The following is an 18,286-nucleotide window of genomic DNA, read 5'->3' as shown; positions in this document are numbered from 1 at the left end:
AATAAAATGGACTTATGCTAATCTCGCATAAGATTTCTCATGGGATAAACAGATACTCGATACATGGTAATTGTTATAATTACTATTCACTTTCATTAATTCATTCAGTAAGTATGTTTTGAGTGGTTATTATGAAGCCAGCGCTATACTACAGTGCTGGAGGGTGGGAGGAGCATAGAAATGAACAGAATGGAAAAGGTCCCTATCTTCCAGAGAATCTAACAAGAGATCGTACTATAGTGTGTTGGGTGCTACACAGGAAAGTACTGGGAACTAAGGGAGGAAGGGGTGGGTAACTAATCAGACTGAGGCAATCAGGAAGGCTCCCTGGAGTAAGTGGCAAGCTGGGCTCTGAAGTATGGAGTGAGCCATGTGACAGGGTGGGAGATGAGTGTCCCAGGTGGAGGGAACAGTGCATGCAAATCAGGAGGTCCAGAACTCACTGCCATCCAGGAGATAAAGCTGAAAGTTGCATCTCATCCCCAGTTTTAGGAAGTACTGATCAAAGGGACAATACGTTGCATTTCCTCCAGTCTCCATCTTGCCTTGCCGTCAAATGTCGCAGGTAACTGGCTCCTCTAAGCCAAAGGAGGGGCACGTGGGTGGCTCAGTTGGTTAAGTGTCTGACTCTTGATTTCAGCTCAGGTCATGATCTCACGGTTCATGAGTTTGAGCCAAACATCGGGCTCTGCACTGAGCATGGAGCCTGCCTGGGATTCTTTCTCCTCTCTCTCTACCTCTCCCCTGCTCGCTTGCTCTCTCTCTCAAAATAAATAAAATAAACATTCTAAAAAATTTATAAAACTAGATAAATAAATCAAAGGAAGTTTTCCAAACTGGAGGTATTGACCCAATAATAGGTGGTAAAATCAATTTAATGGGTCATGACCTGTATTTTTAGAAATGAAAGAACAGAACAGAAAATCAGAGTGTTTCCTGAAACATTTGTTCAGCTGAAGATATATGTACGTATATAATGTGTGTGTGTATAAAACCTTCTGTGTTTACATGCATTGTATATGTCTTATACGATGTGGTAAAAATGCATTTCCTACTGCAGGTCATGGTGAAAAACATTTGAAAATCACTATTCTAAAGTGACTTGATGTGGAACTCTCATCCAAGCCGCTGTCATCCCCACGTCCTCAGACTCTCCCTCTCCTCCATGCCTGTCACTTCAGCTGGGGGTCATTTAAGCTCTCCGGCTCTCCCTTGGGAAGGGGAAGTTGGAGAAGGCAAGGTGCTCCTGGGCCCGAACCCTGCTTTACACCTCCTGGCGCCCCTCCCCCCGACAGCCCTCTTCCTGCCCTGGCCATATATAGCAAAACTAAAAATAGCTGCTGACTTAGAGCTCCAAAGCAAGCATACACCCAGGCCTTAAGTAGCAATGCTCTTTGACGGCCTGTCTCCACCCCAGAGACCCACAGCCTCCAGGACTGGAAGGGCCATTGGCGATCATTGCTTTCTGAGGTTCTGGGGCCCGTGCCTTGGCCTCAGAGGCCCATCAGGGTGCAGGCAATATGTGTGGACGTGAGTGTGGGACTATCTGTGTTTGTCCTCAGAGAGCCACCAGATTCTCAACGTGATCTGGCACTCAAATAAGTTCTAGAACTACTTACTCATCTAGTCAGTAGTCCCCTCCCCCAAATGTGCAGTGGAAAAATCAGGCCCAAGGTTGAGTTTGTTCATGAAGCTGATGGCAATAATAATAGTTAACATGTTTGGTGTGCTTACTATGTGCCAGGTGCTGTTCTTGGCATGGGATGTGCGGTGTTATTTAAACCTTCCCAACAACCTCATGGTCACCCAATTTTACAGACGAGGAAACGGAGACAGAGGATTTAAGTACTATATGCGCACTCATGGTCCTCTAGTTGGTAAGAGGCAGACATAGAATCAGATGGTAGTAAGTGATAAATATTTCACAGTGTAACTATTTTTAATGAACAGTAAAACAACTATACAAAATAAGACTGGCTACATAATTTGTGAGACCCAGTGCAAAATGAAAATGCAAGACCCTTCCTTCAAAATCATTAAGAATTTCAACACAGCAACAGAGCATTAAACCAAGTGCAGGACCTTCTAAGCGCAGAGCTTGGAGCTCTGACAAGGCTGAATGCTCGGGAAGCAGGCCCTGACAATGGCCGTATCTGCATGAACTGCTTACTGTGTCTTTACTCTGTGCCAGGCTCTGTGCTGAGTCTTACACGCATTGTATTATTCAGGCTTCTTAACACTCTCATTGACTACCCTAGTGATGTTTACATCTTTACGACTCCAACCCACCATAAGTTAGATGTTTCACTTGCGTTTCTTTTATTAAAATTTTTTTAATGTTTATTTATTTTTGAGAGAGAGCAAAGAGAGAGAGAGAGAAAGAGAGAGAGAGACAGACAGAGCATGAGCAAAGGAGTGAGGGCAGAGAAAGAGAGGGAGACACAAAGTCTGAAACAGGCTCCAGGCTCTAGGCTCTGTGCTGACAGTGCAGACAGAGCCCGATGCGGGCTCGAACCCACGGGCTGTGAAAATCATGACCTGAGCCGAAGTCAGAGGCTTAACCGACTGAGCCACCTAGGTGTTCTGGTATTTCATATTGTAATTCTAGATATACACACACACCTGTAAAACTGAAATCTATAACTGCAAAATAATATTTCCCTTCCTATATGCAGTACTGGCTATTTCCTCTTTTATTCCATCTTGTTGAGAGAATTAAACTCTGCCCTGATAGAATAAAGCGCTTAGAACAGAGTTTAACAGGTGGGTTAGTGCTATTATTATTATTATTACTACATGTTTAACTATGACAGCTGGGTCAAAAGCCCAAGCATCTGTTCTCTGGATCCAATTTTATTTCTCTCGCCTAAAGCTGATGTCTGAAGCTCATTTTAGCCCAATTGACTGTAAACATGAGAGTAAAATGAATTTGCCAGGATCTGGGTCTGAGCAATACCTAGTGTCCCATGTTCTGTGCCTGGGATATGTGTTCCTTGAAGCAACTTTATTTATTTATTTATTTATTTATTTATTTATTCATTCATTCATTCACTCATTCGTTCGTTCATTCATTCTCCACAGGAATATCTTTTCTACTGATCTGTTTGTCTACCTTTATGCCAATATCATGTTGCCTTTGTTACTTGAGTAACAAAAATTTTATAGTAAATTTTACTTTATTTTCTTATAGTGAATTTTATTTTTTTACATTTATTTTGAGGGAGAGAGAAAGAGAGAGAGAGAGAGCGCACAAGTAGGGGAGGGGCAGAGAGAGAAGGGAAAGAATTCCAAGCAGGCTCTGCACTGTCAGCTCAGAGTCTGATGAGGGGCTCAAACTCATTAACCATGAGATCATGACCTGAGCCAAATTCAAGAGTTGGATGGACACCTAACTGACTGACCCACCCAGGCACCCCTATGTCAATTTTACAGTAAATTTTACAATCAGAGTAAATTCTCCAACTTTGCTCTTTTTGTTTAAAGCTGGGTTCTTCTAGATCACTTCCAGTTCTACATACATTATGAAATCAGCTTGTTCATTTCTAGTAAAAAGCCTGATAGGCATTTAGTTAAAAATGCCTTAGACCTAGGGGCACTTAGGTGGCTTGGTAGGTTAAGTGACTCTTGATTTCAGCTCATGTCATGATCTCACAGTTCATGAGTTTGAACCCTGCATTAGGCTCTGCGTGCTGGCAGTGCAGAGCCTGCTTGGGATTCTCTCTCCCTCTCCCTTTATCTGCCTCTTTCCTGCTCTACAAAAAAACTAAACAGAAATGCTTTAGACCTATACATCAATTTATAGAGAATGGATAATTTAACAGCAGTGAGACTTCCAATCATGGATGTGGTATATGCCCCTATTTATTTAAGTCTTTAATTTCACTTAGCAATGTTTTGGAGTTTTCAGTGTTTTGCACATTTTTTTCACTGAATAAAATTAACAAGTTTTTTAAATGATACTGTAAATGGAATTTTAAATTTCATTTTTCTAATTGTTCATTGTTAGGTTATAGAATGCAATTATTTTTGTCATTGACTTTGAATTCTTTTACCCTGCTAAATTAATTTCTTAGTTATAGTGGGATTTTTTTTGTTCTTTTTCAGATTTAAAAGGAACATCTTTTCATTTAAAATTTCTTGATTGCTCTTAAAAATCAAGTGTGTTAGTCCTAAGAGGGTATGTGTGGTACTTAGCACATGGGGCTTACAAACAGCCCGATCTGGGTTCAAATCCCCGCTGTGCCACTCCTTAAATCTATGAACGTGGGCACACCACACACCTCTTTGAGCTTCCATTTCCTTTTTCTCGTTAGGGACATCAAAATCTCCTTCAACATATGCTTGAAACAATGAAATGAGATAATACATAAAAAGCACATAGAAAGCACTGAAGCTATTCTCCTGTTCCGCATTTCCTTCACAGTCTAGAGGGTTGAACTAATTCAGGATGGCCTGAACCATAGCTGTTTTGGGAAGACTGTTTCCGCACAGAAACTAGCATTTGACTTGGGAGCAGTTAATAAGCTCAGACTTTGATTTGATTATTTCTGCCTTGAGTCCTGCCAGTGTCGATGGAACTCATGCCAGGCATGATTCCATTTCGAATGTAGAATCAGCATAATTTAACCTCATCTTGAAAATCTCATGTCCCGGTTCACAGCCAGGGGACCAGCGTGACAGCCAGCTGAGCTGCTGTCTTGACAGCGTCTCGGCTTTTTCTGGGACCCCGGGGGAGCAGAGCAGACCCTCAGCGAAACAGGGAAGTGGACACAAGTAGTCTTTCTTCTCTGCAGCTTTGCTTTCTGTGATGTGTGTGTCCAACTGGCCACATCTCTGCACACATGCTCCTGTCCAAGGCCAGGCCCTTGGGATTCACAGGGCTTGCTTCTTTCCAGAACTTGCTAATTCCGTGTCCCCAGCAGCTGTCCCCTGGATCAGCCCTTGCTGCCACACCCTTGTGAGGAATGTTGAGCCTCATTTTCTGAGGGCTCTGGGTGAGGCTGGGGTGCAGGCTGAGCCGGGGGGCGGTGTTGCTTCCTGCCATAGACCGGAGGGCTATCCTTGTTCTCGTCTATCCCTCAGGAGCCAGAGCCACAGAGTAGGGGGACAGTTAGGTCTGGTCACAACTGAAGCATCCAGAACCCCTACTCGTTCCTTTATAACTGAGAGCTGACTGGCCCAGAGCCACCTGGAAAAATCCATAGAGTGATCCAGGGGCTACGGGCACTCCAGAACACTCTTCTCCCCAGGCAAGCAGTGAGCACCTTGAGCCTGGAAGTATTCAAGCATATGCTGTTGACTGTCATCTGGACAGCGTAGAGCTGGGGCCACCAAGGCCTGAGGGCTGCCCACAGCCTGCAGAAAATGCTCCATTTGGCATGCACAGTGTGTGTTTTTTTATTTTTAATATTTATTTTTTGAGAAAGAGAGAGAGAGAGAAAGAGCACAAGCAGGGGAGGGGCAGAGAGAGAGGGAGACCTGGAATCCAAAGCAGGCTCCAGGCTCTGAGCTGTCAGCACAGAGCCTGATGCAGGGCTCGAACCCACAGACTATGAGATCATGACCTGAGTTGAAGTCAGACACTCAACTGACTGAGCCACCCAGGTGCCTCTACATACATGATGTTTTTAAGACTTTTATTTTTAATTAAATTTGAGTCCTTTATGGGTACCATCTTAGCAAAGTGACCAAATTTCACATCATTGATGACAGGACAACCTTACAATATAGACCCTCGATGGGATGCACAGAGAAGGGCACCACATCACCTATATATACACTATTCCTGCTGGGAAGGGGTGGCAAGGGGGCAGTTTATGCAGGGTCTTTTAGGCCATTGTAAGAATCTGGCTTTTACTCTGAGAAAAATGAGGCCTATAAGAGTGACATGGTCAGATCTTGTTCAAAGGGATTCCTTTGGCTACTGTGTTGAGAGACTAGGGAGAGGAGGTCGTGCAGAGAGAGTAGAAGCAGGGAAACAAATTAGTGAGCTTACTGACAGGTGAGAATACAGGCCTGGGCCACCATGTGATGGTGGCAGAGGTGGAGAAATGTGGTTAAATTCTGGATCTGTTTTGAAGGCAGCATCAACAGATTTTGCTGATAGATTGGACGGGGGAGAGAGAGAAAGAGGAGTGGAGGGTGGCTCCAAGGCTTTGGCCTAAGCCACAAAAGGACGGCATTGCTCTGACCTGAGATGAGCCAAGAGTTCGAACAGGGAAGGTTAGGAGCTCGGGGTTGGACATCGTGGCTGAGAGATGCCCATTGCATGCCATCTGGGCATGAGGGTCGTGGGCAGGACTGAGCATGAAAGGGGGCCTGAAATGGGGTGTCTGGGTGGCTCAGTCAGTTAAGCCTCTGACTTTGGCTCAGGTCATGATCTTACAGTTGAGAGTTCAAGCCCTGTGCTGGGCTTTGTGCTGACAGCTCGGAGCCTGGAGCCTGCTTCCGATTCTCTATCTCCCTCTCTCTCTGCCCCTCCCCTGCTCAGGCTCTGTCTCTCTCTTTCTCTCTCTCTCTCTCTCTGTCAAAAATAAACATTAAAAATATTTTTTAAAAAAGAAAGGGTCCCTAAATGACCATGGGGGTCCTCCTTTGAACCCAGACTCTTTCCCCTTGATATTTTTTGCCTCCCCTGTACCCAATTGTTTCTGGTTTCCCAGGCTCTCAGGGTTACAGAGCTGACTCAGAGCTTGGCACAGGCGCTTTCACCCAGACAACCTGTCCCCAGGGCTGGTAGCACCTAGATGATGTCGTCTGGCTAATCCTCTGCTTCTGGTGTGAGCTGTGGTGTGTCATCCGGGGTAGCAGCCTCTGAATGTGGGGGCGGTGGAGGCGGGCAGGCTGCGGGGACTGGTCCTACACTGGCTGTAACCCGACCCTGCTCCCAGGAGCTGGTCACAAATGCTGCCAGCTTCTGTTTCGGATGGCCTAACGGTGACCCTGGGAAACCAGGGACAGTGGAGCTCTGATGGGTGGCAGAATTTGGGAACCGTGGGAAGGGACTTTGGTGCCACCTTGCAGGCAAGCCAGAGAACAAGGTTTATTGAGTGCTTACTATGTGCTAGGCAATGTTTTTGGTGATGGGGCCAAAGGTAGAGTGGGGGAACAGCTAAACTTTAGTTTATATGTTATATGTATATCCTTGTCAATGAGCAGAAAGGACCTATCGGGGCCTCAACTGTTAACAATGATAACCCACCCTCCTCTCCCGGGAAAAAATACACAAGTTTTTTTTTTAAATACTCCTGTATTGTTTGAATTTTATGGAATGAGCATGTGTGACTTTTATAATTTTTTAGAAGTTTATTTATTTTGAGAGAGAGAGAGAGAGCGAGCGAGAAAGAGTGGGGGAGGGGCAGAGAGAGAGAGTATCCCAAGCTGACAGCAGAGAGCCCAATGTGGGGCTTGAACTCACCAACTGTGAGATCATGACCTAAGCTGAAGTTGGACGCTTAACCAACTGAGCCACTCAGGCACCCCAACTTTTATACATTTTTAAAAAGTGCCCTGCCCACCAACACATATACAACATTTATGCACACATATAAGAAGCCTTCAGGGTGAGGCACCTGGATGGCTCAGTTAGTTGAGGGTCTGACTCTTGGTTTCAGCTCAGGGCATGATCTTGTGGCTCATGGGTGTGAGCCCTGCATTGGGCTTTGCGCTGGTGGCTGGAGCCTGCTTGGGATTCTTTCTCTCCCTCTCATTCTGCCTCTCTCTCTCTCTCTCTCTCTCTCTCAAAAGAAAGAAAGAAAGAGAGAGAGAAAGAAAGAGAGAAAGAGAGGAAGGAAGGAAGGAAGAAACCTTTAGGGTACAAAAAAGGTTTGGAGGCTGTAAGCAAAGTTCCCCAGAATCTAGGCTCAGATCCCAAAAGATTCCCGTTTGTTCGTCTTCATTCTGGGGTATTCAGCAGTTCAAAGCAAAGCAGGATTGAAAGAGCAGGCAAGGAAGTAGATCAGTTCTTGAGTCCCAGCTGAGCTATGGCCAGGCTGTGTGGCCTTGGGCAGGCTCCTCTACCTCTCTGCATGCAAACTTCCTCCTCTGTAAAATAAGGGGGCTGAACCACATTTACTCCCAAGGGTAAGTCACCTTTTTCTTATATATAACACCAGCTAATTGACTGTAGCTACCTGCAGACGCGATAAGGGGTCATATGTTCAACCAGAGCAGGATCATGATTGATTAGCAATGTCTGTTGTGGACACAGTATGGGTAAGAGATGGCCCATATGATAGATTACTTGTTGCCTTGACCTAGATGGTCTCGGAGCGCCACTCCACCTCTGATCTTTTCGGGACTGAGATAGTCTCACCCCCGAGTTGAAGTTGTCTATGAGCGTGCTGCACATTTGCAGGTATCTGGAACGTGCCAGTCTGTATTACGTGTGGGGTACCATCTCATGAGAGCCCATTACTAACTTTTCAGGAATTTTGCAAGCTGGCTGTTCAAGTTGGTAGCCTGTCTGGCCACTGTGGGCACACTCACAAGACGGAAATTGGCTGGCACTGCCAAATCAGGGTTGTTTATTTATCCAAAGAGCTATTCTACCAGGACACCGTTGAACATTGTGCTAATACGACATGACCATTTTTACTTCTCACCCAGATGAAGGGTAAGCGAGCTGCCTGCTTTGCCTGGGAACTGTCCTGGTTTTAGTACTGAAAGTCATAATCTTGGAAAATCCCTCAGTTTCAGGCAAACTGGGATGACTGGTCCCCTTGCAATCCTTTCCCATGAAGTGAAGGGAGCCAACATTTCTTGAGAGCCTGAGATCTCTGCTAGAGAACCATGTAAATCCTCCAGCAGTAGATGCTGCAGGACACCCTCAGACACACTTCGGGGGCAGCGTCCTCCTTCTCCCTGCTGCCAGGAGGACTGGTTGCTGATGGCTCATAGCTGGGCACTGTCATCTGTCAAAAGGAGTTACCTAACTCCGTGGGCAACTCAGAGCTAATGACTGCTTGATACAGGAGTCCAAAGACCCGGCCTCCTTGGATAACTCTGAAGGGCCGTACTAGCTCCAGAGATCCCCATGGGATCACCACAAGCCTTGGCTTGTTCAACTTGAAGAAGTTCAATTTCTTCTACTGTTGAGTCCTGCTTCCTTCCTTACAGATGTCCATCCCAAGAGCAGTCCCCCCAAATCATTCACGTGCAATCTTAGCTTCCTAGGGACCCAAGACGATCCTCAAGGCACTCAGAAACCACTGCAGGGTTTTAGGTGGGGTCACCTGATCAGATCTACATCTTATTAAGATGACTCTGGCAGCAGCAAAGGGTAGACTGCAGCATCTGGAGAGGCGAGAGACCAGGGAAAATGCTGTTGTAGTAAACCAGGAGGAACTGGTGCAGCCTGGACTAGATGGATGGGGTGGAGATAAAGAGACATGGGGAAAATCAAAGCAATATTCAGAGTCAGGTCTCTCTGTTTCCAAAGCCCAAATAATTTCCATTATACTGCTGCCCCCAAAGATGCCCTCAGGCCAGACTTGCTTTCTCAGGGACACTGGGTCCATGGTATTTATCAAGGTGGGTTAGAGTAGAGCTGGAATGGGTCCCCTGCACTTAGAGGGAATTATATAGATATCTGTGGCACATGGGCATGCCTGTGCACTGCTGTGTGCAGTCTTGGTTTACCTGGCCCGATTTTGGTGAATCTGGACAAGAGTCACTGACCTCTGGGCTCTCGGTTGCTCAGTCCCCTGCCTGCCATTCTCCATCTTAAATACTGTCTGAGATCTGCTGATGACACTTCCATAGTCCTGTCCAAAGATCTTGTGCTGACACCTGGCACTATGAGAGAGGATTTGAAGAAGGACCAAGGATGGCCATTAGACCAAACAGACAAGAAGATATAGACAAGATAGCTGTCATAAGAGGTAAGACGTGACAAATGTTTCAACCAATGAGAATATGGAGGAAAGAAGATAGCCTGGGAAGGTTTCCTGGAGGAGGTGACTTTGAAGCTGGGCTTTTGGGTGGACTTAGGAAGACAAAACTGGGAGGGTGAATTGGAACCAGGTCATGAAGTCACTGGACCATCAGGTCAGGACTTCCATAGGTAACGGGGACCATTGGAAAGGAGTTAGCCTGATCCTTCGCTCTCCATCTCTGTTCTCAGTTCCTGGAAATAGGCAGATGTCGCTGGCCAGAGTGGGTGGTGTCCTCAGTATCCATTCTGTTTGGAGGCAGTATCACTGGTGTGGGCCATGGTCTTTTCTCTGTGTCAAAGTGGGTTCTGGATTCCCTAGACTTCCCTTGGGTTTCTGAAATGGTCAGCTCCCTTCAGAGCTGAGGTCTGGATGAGGGCTTTCAGACCTTTAATTTGTAAGGGATGTTCTCAGATTCCTAGAGGTATGGAGAAGAAAGCACTGGTCAGGACACTTGGCTGTAACCACTAATGGCTGCTGTATTTATGTGACTTTGAGCAAGTCATTTAAATTCTTAGTTTCGATTGTTTCAACTATAAAATCACAACAATGACACCTATACTTGTTAGGATATTTTTTTGTCTGTGGGAAACAGAAAACCTTAACTCCAAGTGAATTAAATAAGCACTGTCTATAGAAATACAATGTGGGCTAGAAATGCAATTTAAAATTTTCTTGTAGCCACATTTAAAAAGGTGAAAATAATTTTAATAATACATTTTATTTAGGGACACCTGGGTGGCTCAGTTGGTTAAGCATCCGACTCTTGAACTCAGCTCAGGTCTCAATTTCAGGGTCTGAATTTGAGCTCCACATTTAGCTCCATGTTGGGTGTAGAGCCTACCAAAAAATATGTATTTTATTTGACCCATGACCCAAAATATTATCATCTCTACATGTAATCAATATATAATTATTAGTGAGATATCTTACAGTTTTTGTACTAATTCTTTGCAACCTGGAGCTCAATAACCACCTGTGTCTACTGGCTGCCATGTTGGGCACCACAGATGTAAGCAATAAGGATATTCATGATCTCACATAAAGAAGAACCCAGAGGTAAGGGAGTCTCAGGATTGGCTAACTTGGAGGCTCAACAATGTGAACAAGGATCCAGGGTCCTGCAGTGTTTTGCTCTATCGTCAGTAGCTCCCCCCATGGTACCACAGGTGCAGGGGTCACCTCCACATGTGGAAACATCTGGCAGCAGAAGAGTATATGTCTACATGTTTCTTCTTATAAGAACTAGGAACTCTTTCCTGCCTCCCTGGCCCTCCCCCAGCCAACTTTCCCTCCTCAATGCTGGATTTCATCAAATGCTCACATCAAATCCAATCATTGGCAAGGTAAGTAGACATGAAGTCTGGCCGAGAGCAATGTGGATTTGCCCCTGGATCAGGAACCTCTTTCTGAGGCTCAGGAAAGAGGTCTGGGCCCTTGCACAGAAAGAGGTTTCATCTGCAAAGGAGAAATCTGCTATTGAGTAACCACCGGGAGCTGCCAGGGACAGCAGGTCACAGGTCTGACAGAAGGAACGGAGCCTACTGGTTAACTAGAAGTTAATGTAGAGTTTTACAGCTCTTACTCAAGTTGCATCTTAAAGTCATCAGAGGTGCTTTAAAAAACTCCAGTGTCCACGTCAGTGAAGTCATAAGCTCTGCCCCAAAGGGTGGATCTTCTGCTATAGATGTGGCTTCTAGAAACTACTCTGTCATGTGTGTCTAGAGGATATGGAGGCAGTTATGACTGATGAAGAGACCCCCCAAATTTTCTTCCTCCCAAGGACAGAAGCTTTAAGGCCTCTTGGTTCAGAGATGTGGCCAAAGCAGGCAAGCCGGGGCATTTCAGTGCATAAGCCTGCTTTCTTACAAGCAAGCAGACGTAGGCGGAAAATCGGAGCTGGGCTCGTTCTCTCCGAGTTCTTTCTGTCCTCCCCAGCTCCTTTTCAACTTCCAGTTAATCTTTTCTGGGCCAGCTTTTCAGGGCAATGGTCTGGCCTGCCAAAGCTAGCCTTTATTGAGCACTTACTGTGTGCTAGCCGCCTCACATATGGTTCACTTAATCCTTGGTCAGCCAATCCTCCCTCAACACCTAAGGCCTAGGCCACCATCACTGCGCCACTGGTATGGCTGCCTAACATTTATTTCTGTGATGGCTGGTTAAATCTCGTCTATCTTTGCCACTAGACTCTAAGTCTCTTGAGGGCAGAGATCATGTCTATCTATTTACCACTGTGTCCCCAGTATCTAACACCAGAATTCAGGGTCCACAGCAAAGACTCGTTAAATTCAAATAAGTGAATGAACAGTGATCCGAGGTAGGTACCATTATCTCCATTTTAAGAAGGACAAGCTGAGGCTCAGTAGGCTTAGATAGTTTGCACAGGTTTTAGAACTATTTGGCGTCAGAGTCAAGGTTAAAACCCAGCTTAGTCCATACTAAACCAGAAGGGCAACTGCAGGGAGAATATGATATTCGGGTTTTATTAACTTTAGGGGCCTGGTCTGAGGGATGGGACTGTATCTACCAGCCTTTTACATATACCTCAATAATTCCCAGGGTTTGGGCTGCTAAATCTAGACCTGAATACACTGGCAGCCACTGCCAGTCACTGTTGAGAACTTACTATCTGCTGAGTCATGAAGGAAAAAAGAAAATGTGGTTCCTGCCCCTGGAACAATGGAAGGGTATCACTGCAGAGAAGATACAGATTCATCGGATGTTTACTGATGGCTTCCTTGGGCCTGGGAACTGTGCTAGATGCTGGGATCATAGCAGGAAAAAGCTGGACATGGCTCCCTCCCTCTTGGAAGCCAAAGTCCAGTGGGAAAGGCTTATGGTGAACAAATAATTTTAATAGTTATTTAACTGCAATTGGGAAAAGTGCCAAGAAGAACAGGGAGACATGACATCATATAGCAGTGCTCGGGGGTGGGGTGGGGCAAGGTGTAAGAAATCCTCCTGGGTGAAGTCACATTTCAGCCAAACCTTGAAATATCAAAAGAAGTTGGCCAGGGGAAGAGAGAGAAGAGCATGCTGAGAGGCGTGGAGTGGCGGGGGGGGGGGGGGGGGGGGGGGGGGGGGGGGGGGGGGGGGGGGGGGGGGGGGGGCATGTGCAAAGGTCCTGAGGTAGAAAGGCAAATGTGACTGGAGAGTTGTTCAAGATGAGTCAGGCTGAGAATCTTGCCTCTTACCCTGAGGGCAGTGGGGAGCCCTGCAGGGTCCATAAGGCCAAGTGAGAGGGCCTGCCCAAAGGTGATCAGGAGGCATGTCCTTCCACAGAAAGCTCATCTTAGCCAGATGGCTGTGGGCAGGGTCCTCTTTTTCCTTCTCTTCAGATGCAGATGCTGCATTCTTCCTGTCCCCAGGGAGAGCTGTCCTGTCTTAGAGAGAGTCAGGCTGGGGATGGCCCCAGCACTTGGCTTTTCCTCCTTCCCAGGGCCCCGTCACTCCCAGCCTCCCCTGGGTGTCTGTGCCTCTTGCCACTTGCTTGTAAGTTTCCTAATATAGCCTGGCCGTTTCCTCCCCAGCCGGTGGCCAAGAGCTGCTCTCCTGTGGCAATCTCAGTTTCTCTTGGGCTTAAAGGGACCATGTCAGCCCATCTCACGCCAACTTTAAGCTAAAGGTAGATTGGCTGATTTAATTTCACAAACGTGTCCAAGCCAGAGATTAGATGTCTTCTTTCTCCCAGTTTACCATCTTCTCTGCTCCATTCTTGTTCACTTTCTCCTTTCACATATTTGTCTTTCTTCTGAGCATAGTAAATAGCGCAGCTGGACATGAATGTGGGTTTTGGTGTATTTATTAACTGTGTCACCTTGGGTGAGTCTTCTTTTTTTTTTTAACGTTTTATTTTTATTTTTGAGATAAAGAGACACAGAGTGTGAGTGGGGAAGGGTCAGAGAGAGAGGGAGACACAGAATCAGAAACACGCTCCAGGCTCTGAGCTGTCAGCACAGAGCCCGACGCGGGGCTCGAATCCATGAACCATGAGTTCATGACATGAGCGACAGGGCCACCCAGGCACCCCAGCCTTGGGTGAGTCTTATAGGAACCATTAAATACCTCTCTGGGAGTGAGCTGTGCAGATTTTTGGAGGAAGGCTGTTTCAGGCAGAGGGAGCAGCAAACAGAAAGGTCCTGAGGCAGGAGCATGGCTCATAGTGTGGAAGGAACCGTAAGGAGGCCTTTGTGGCCAGAGTGGAGTGAGGGAAAGGAGGAGTGGAGGGAGGTGAGGACAGAGGAGCCAGGGGGGTGAGATCAGGTCAGGTCCATGGATCACTAAGGACTTCAGGGTCTCCTCTGAATGAGAAGAGGCAGAGCAGTATCGTGATTTTGACTTTATTACCTTTGGGTAGAATCCCTGTGATTAGCGAGTTAGGAATGGATAGAGGCACACGGGCCAGGAAGAGACCAGCGTGGCAGCCATGATGAAGATCCAGGTGAGAGACAACAGTGACTCAGGCTGCCATCTAGCAGCAGTGGGGTGATAAGTGGCTGGATTTCAGATTCACTTGGAAAGGAGAGTTGACAGGATTTTCCAATGGGTATTTGCAGAATGCTGTGCTGGGGTGTGTGTGTGTTTTCTTAAAAGTTTATTTATAAATTAATTAATTTATCACATCAATAAATGCAATAAAATTCATTTTCAGTGTATAGTCTTGACAAATGTAGACACTTGTGTAACCACCAGCACAATCGAGGTGTAGAACATTCTCGTCCATTCAGAAAAGTTCCCTGTATCCCTCTGCAGTGGATCGCTCCCACCTGCAGTCCTGGTAACCACAGATCTGCTTTCTGTCACTGTGCCTTAGTTTTTTCCAGGCTTTTATGTAATTGGAATCACACGGTTTGTATTGTTTCATCTCTGGCTTTATTCACTTAGCATGTTTTTGAGGTCCATTCATGTTGGATATGCCGGCAGTCTATTCCTTTTTATTGCTGACCAGTATTCCACTGTGTGGCTGCCACGTCTGTCCATTTACTAGTTGATGGACATTTCGAGAGTTTCCTTTTTTTTTAAGTTATTTAAATGTTTATTTATTTTAGAGAGACACGAGCAGGGGAGGGGCAGAGAGAGAGAGATCCAGGACTGGAAGCAGGCTCCAGGTTCTGAACTGTCAGCACAGAGCCCAATGCAGGGCTCGAACCCACGAACTGTGAGATCATGACCTGAGCTGAAGTCGGACGCTTAACCAACAACCCAGGCACGTTGGGCTGTTTCCTTTTTTGTTGTGGTCTCCTTTTAATCTTCCCCCAAACCCTAGATGGTGGGTATTATTTTTCCATTTTCCAGATAAGCAAATTGAGAATCTGAAGAAGTAACTTGTCCAAGGTTCTCCAGATCAGATATCTGAGATCAGTGTGTCTCTGACTGTGCGCATCTATCTGTCCCCTTGCCTCCCATATAATGTGACTACATGTGAATGAACTTGGAAAGGGGAACATGTTAGTTTTCCATCTCTCCACTTTCTCGTCCCCTGCACCACGCTCTCATTGCTCTGTTCTCTGCACCTGCCACACACACCCATTTCCCCACTTCCTCAGCTTGAGTTAAACCTTAGTTTAAATCCCAGTTCTGCTCCTTCCTTATTAGGTGCTTTGGGTAAGTGACATAATCTCTCTAAACCATTCCACCTGTGACGTGGAGATCATATTTGCATCTTCCTCTACAAGATCATGCCCAGTGATATCTCCTTTCTCTCTCTCCCCTTCTCTTTGGCCCTTTTATAGCTCATATTCCACAGTCACTGGTTTTTCATGGCTGGTCTTTGACAGGAAGAGAGCTCTGATGTCCCTCTCACTGCTGGCTGTGTGCTTGCCTGTAGAGAGGCTGCAAGCAACAAATTAAGCAAGAGTTTCTGGTGGTGAGGCCCAGAAGTTATTTTTTAGAGCTTCTGAAGGGCATCCAGGATAGAGAACTGTGAGTTCAGAGCGTGAACTCTGAGCATCAGAGAGACGTGGGTTTGGATTCTGCTTCCTTGGTCAAGTCGCTTAACCTTTCAGACCACCAATTTCCTCTCCTATAAATGAGCATCATCACAGGACCCACCTGATAGGAACTTTGAGAGGTTTAAATGAGCCCTCAGCAGTGTTCATGACTCTTAATGGGATCTCTTCATGCAGAAGGGAATGGGGGCGGGGGTGGGAGTAGGGGCCTGAAGTGGAGCAGCCTGGGCTGGGAGGGACCAGGCAGGAGGGAGTCACAGGGACATGCTGTCCTTCCCCTGCAGAGTCACAGTGCAGGTCCTCCTAGAATGCTAGTGTCTCAGAATTAGGCCAAACTTTAGAGAGTTTCATGTCTAATACGTCATTGACAGGGCAAAGGAGGCCTTAAGAAAGGAAGAGAGTTGCCCAAGGTCACACAATGAGATGGAGTTTCTGGAGAGGCTCAGCCAGTCAATCAGCAAATATTTCTAGAGCACGCCAGGCCCTACTGCAGGTGCTGGGGCTACATCAGAGAGCAAAACAGGAAAGATCCCTGCCCTCATGGAGCTTCCGTTTTAGTGGGGAAAGAAAAGCAATAAATGCAATTATTAAGTCCTATGATATGTTAGAAGAGGATATATACTCTAGAAAACAGTAGAGAAGGGATATGTGGGTGCTCGTGCGTAGGCAGCTTTAAGTAGGGTGGTCAGGACAGGCCTCACTGAGCAGAGACATGTAGGGTATCTGGAGGAAAAGAGTTCCAAGCAGAGGGAACAGCCAGTGCAAAGGCTCGAATGGGAGCATGGCTGCTGGGCTGAGCTTAGGCATTCCTCACCTGGCCATCCTGGGCACTTCCTGGGAAGAAGGCCATTTGGTTTTTTTGTTTGTTTGGTTTGTTGTTTAACTGGGGTAAAGTATAGCTTGTGCTTATGACAAAGGCTCTGAATTTCCCCCCTCAACTCAGTGAACATTACAGCAGATGCTGTTCTACATACTAAAGGCATGAAGATGAGGGCAGGAGCTGGCTTTCGGCGGACTGCTTACATAGGCTCTTGTTCCCCAGAGCTCACGTGCTCACAGTGATGGACACGTGAGGCCTCCGCTGCTGATGCCTCCTTGTACACGCCACTCACGGTCTTACATGGTCTCAGTTTCCCTACTGCCCACAACCTCATACACAGCCTCAAGTGCCACATCTTATTCTGTGCTTTAACACTCAGACAGCCTTGCACACTTAGAACCTCTCACACACCCATGATGTCACCTCCACAGGCCCTGGACACTTACCCCACTGTGTACACACTGCACGGCACACTCATGATCTCATATAGTCAAAAGATGCTGACGTGCAAGTCCCTAAAAGTCTCCTATCCATACGGCCTTGCACAGTTACCCATTCTCCCATGCTTTCCAGCAGAGCCCTGTGCCCTCCAGGATTCACTACTCTGTGAATTCAGTCTTATCCACTCATGAGCCTGAACATTCATATCACCTTGCACACTATGATAACTATGCACATGCATTTAGCCTCGTATCGACAGATGCGCCTGCTCACACAGCTCCACACTCTGAACCTCGACTGGTTTTGCACCCTCACCGACTTTGCCTTTCCTTACATACTCAAGACCTCAAGTACTCTCATGACCCTACGTTACATCTCATGACAGCACACTCATGTGATCTCGGTCACCCTCTGCGCGCACACTGCCTCACACACGCATGATTCGACAGGCTTCCACGGCCCTGCACACTCCCACAGATGGAAATATCCATGCTACCGCACCAACTCCCTGCCTTGCTCACTTGCTCACGCGCAAGTCTCTCGAATGATTCAAGATCTGTGCACTCATTCAAAGTCACACTCACCAAACCTCATCTGCTCGGACACCTTTGCACTTTAAAACGGACTCCCCCTGTTTGGCCCACTTGGGGCCTTGCTGTGTTCCTACCCACAGAAATATTCACAGCATCCTGCAGACTCCTGGCCACTCACTCGTTACACCGCATGCACTCCCGGGCCTCCCCTGCTCTCACAGCTTCGCACGCTGACGGTGACACACGACCTCACTCCGCCTCGCCCACCGTCACCTTGCGTGCTCCCACCGCCGGGAATATGCGCCCCACCGCGCAGACGGCTCGGCTCGTGCACTGATTTCCTCGCGCCCCTCCCCCCAACCCCCGCCTCCTCGCCTGACCTCCCGCCCGCGCGCTCATCGCCCCGGCCCCCTCGCCCCGCGCCCGCGGGGCCCTCGCAGCCGACCACTGACGCCCCCTCTCCTCGCCCCGCAGGGACCTACCAGGGCCAGTTCACCAACGGCATGCGCCACGGCTACGGCGTGCGCCAGAGCGTGCCCTACGGGATGGCCGTGGTGGTGCGCTCGCCGCTGCGCACGTCGCTCTCGTCCCTGCGCAGCGAGCACAGCAACG

At 47.2% G+C, this 18,286-nt stretch overlaps 1 protein-coding gene across 1 annotated transcript in view; it reads left to right on the top strand.

Annotated features, from left to right (window-relative positions):
- Positions 1-18,286, top strand: part of JPH2 (junctophilin 2) — a 71,953-nt gene that overhangs the window by 3,934 nt on the left and 49,733 nt on the right. Inside the window, exon 2 of the mRNA XM_029917952.1 lies at positions 18,149-18,286. This exon is cut by the window's right edge and continues 637 nt beyond it. Within this exon, the coding sequence (XP_029773812.1) occupies positions 18,149-18,286 (138 nt within the window). The remainder of the gene's footprint in view (positions 1-18,148) is intronic.

This window comes from Suricata suricatta, chromosome 12 (genome assembly GCF_006229205.1).
Source record: "Suricata suricatta isolate VVHF042 chromosome 12, meerkat_22Aug2017_6uvM2_HiC, whole genome shotgun sequence".
Classification (NCBI taxonomy): Eukaryota; Metazoa; Chordata; class Mammalia; order Carnivora; family Herpestidae; genus Suricata; species Suricata suricatta.
The sequence above is the reverse complement of the archived record's forward strand: the minus strand, read 5'-3'. Positions and strand labels throughout refer to the sequence as shown.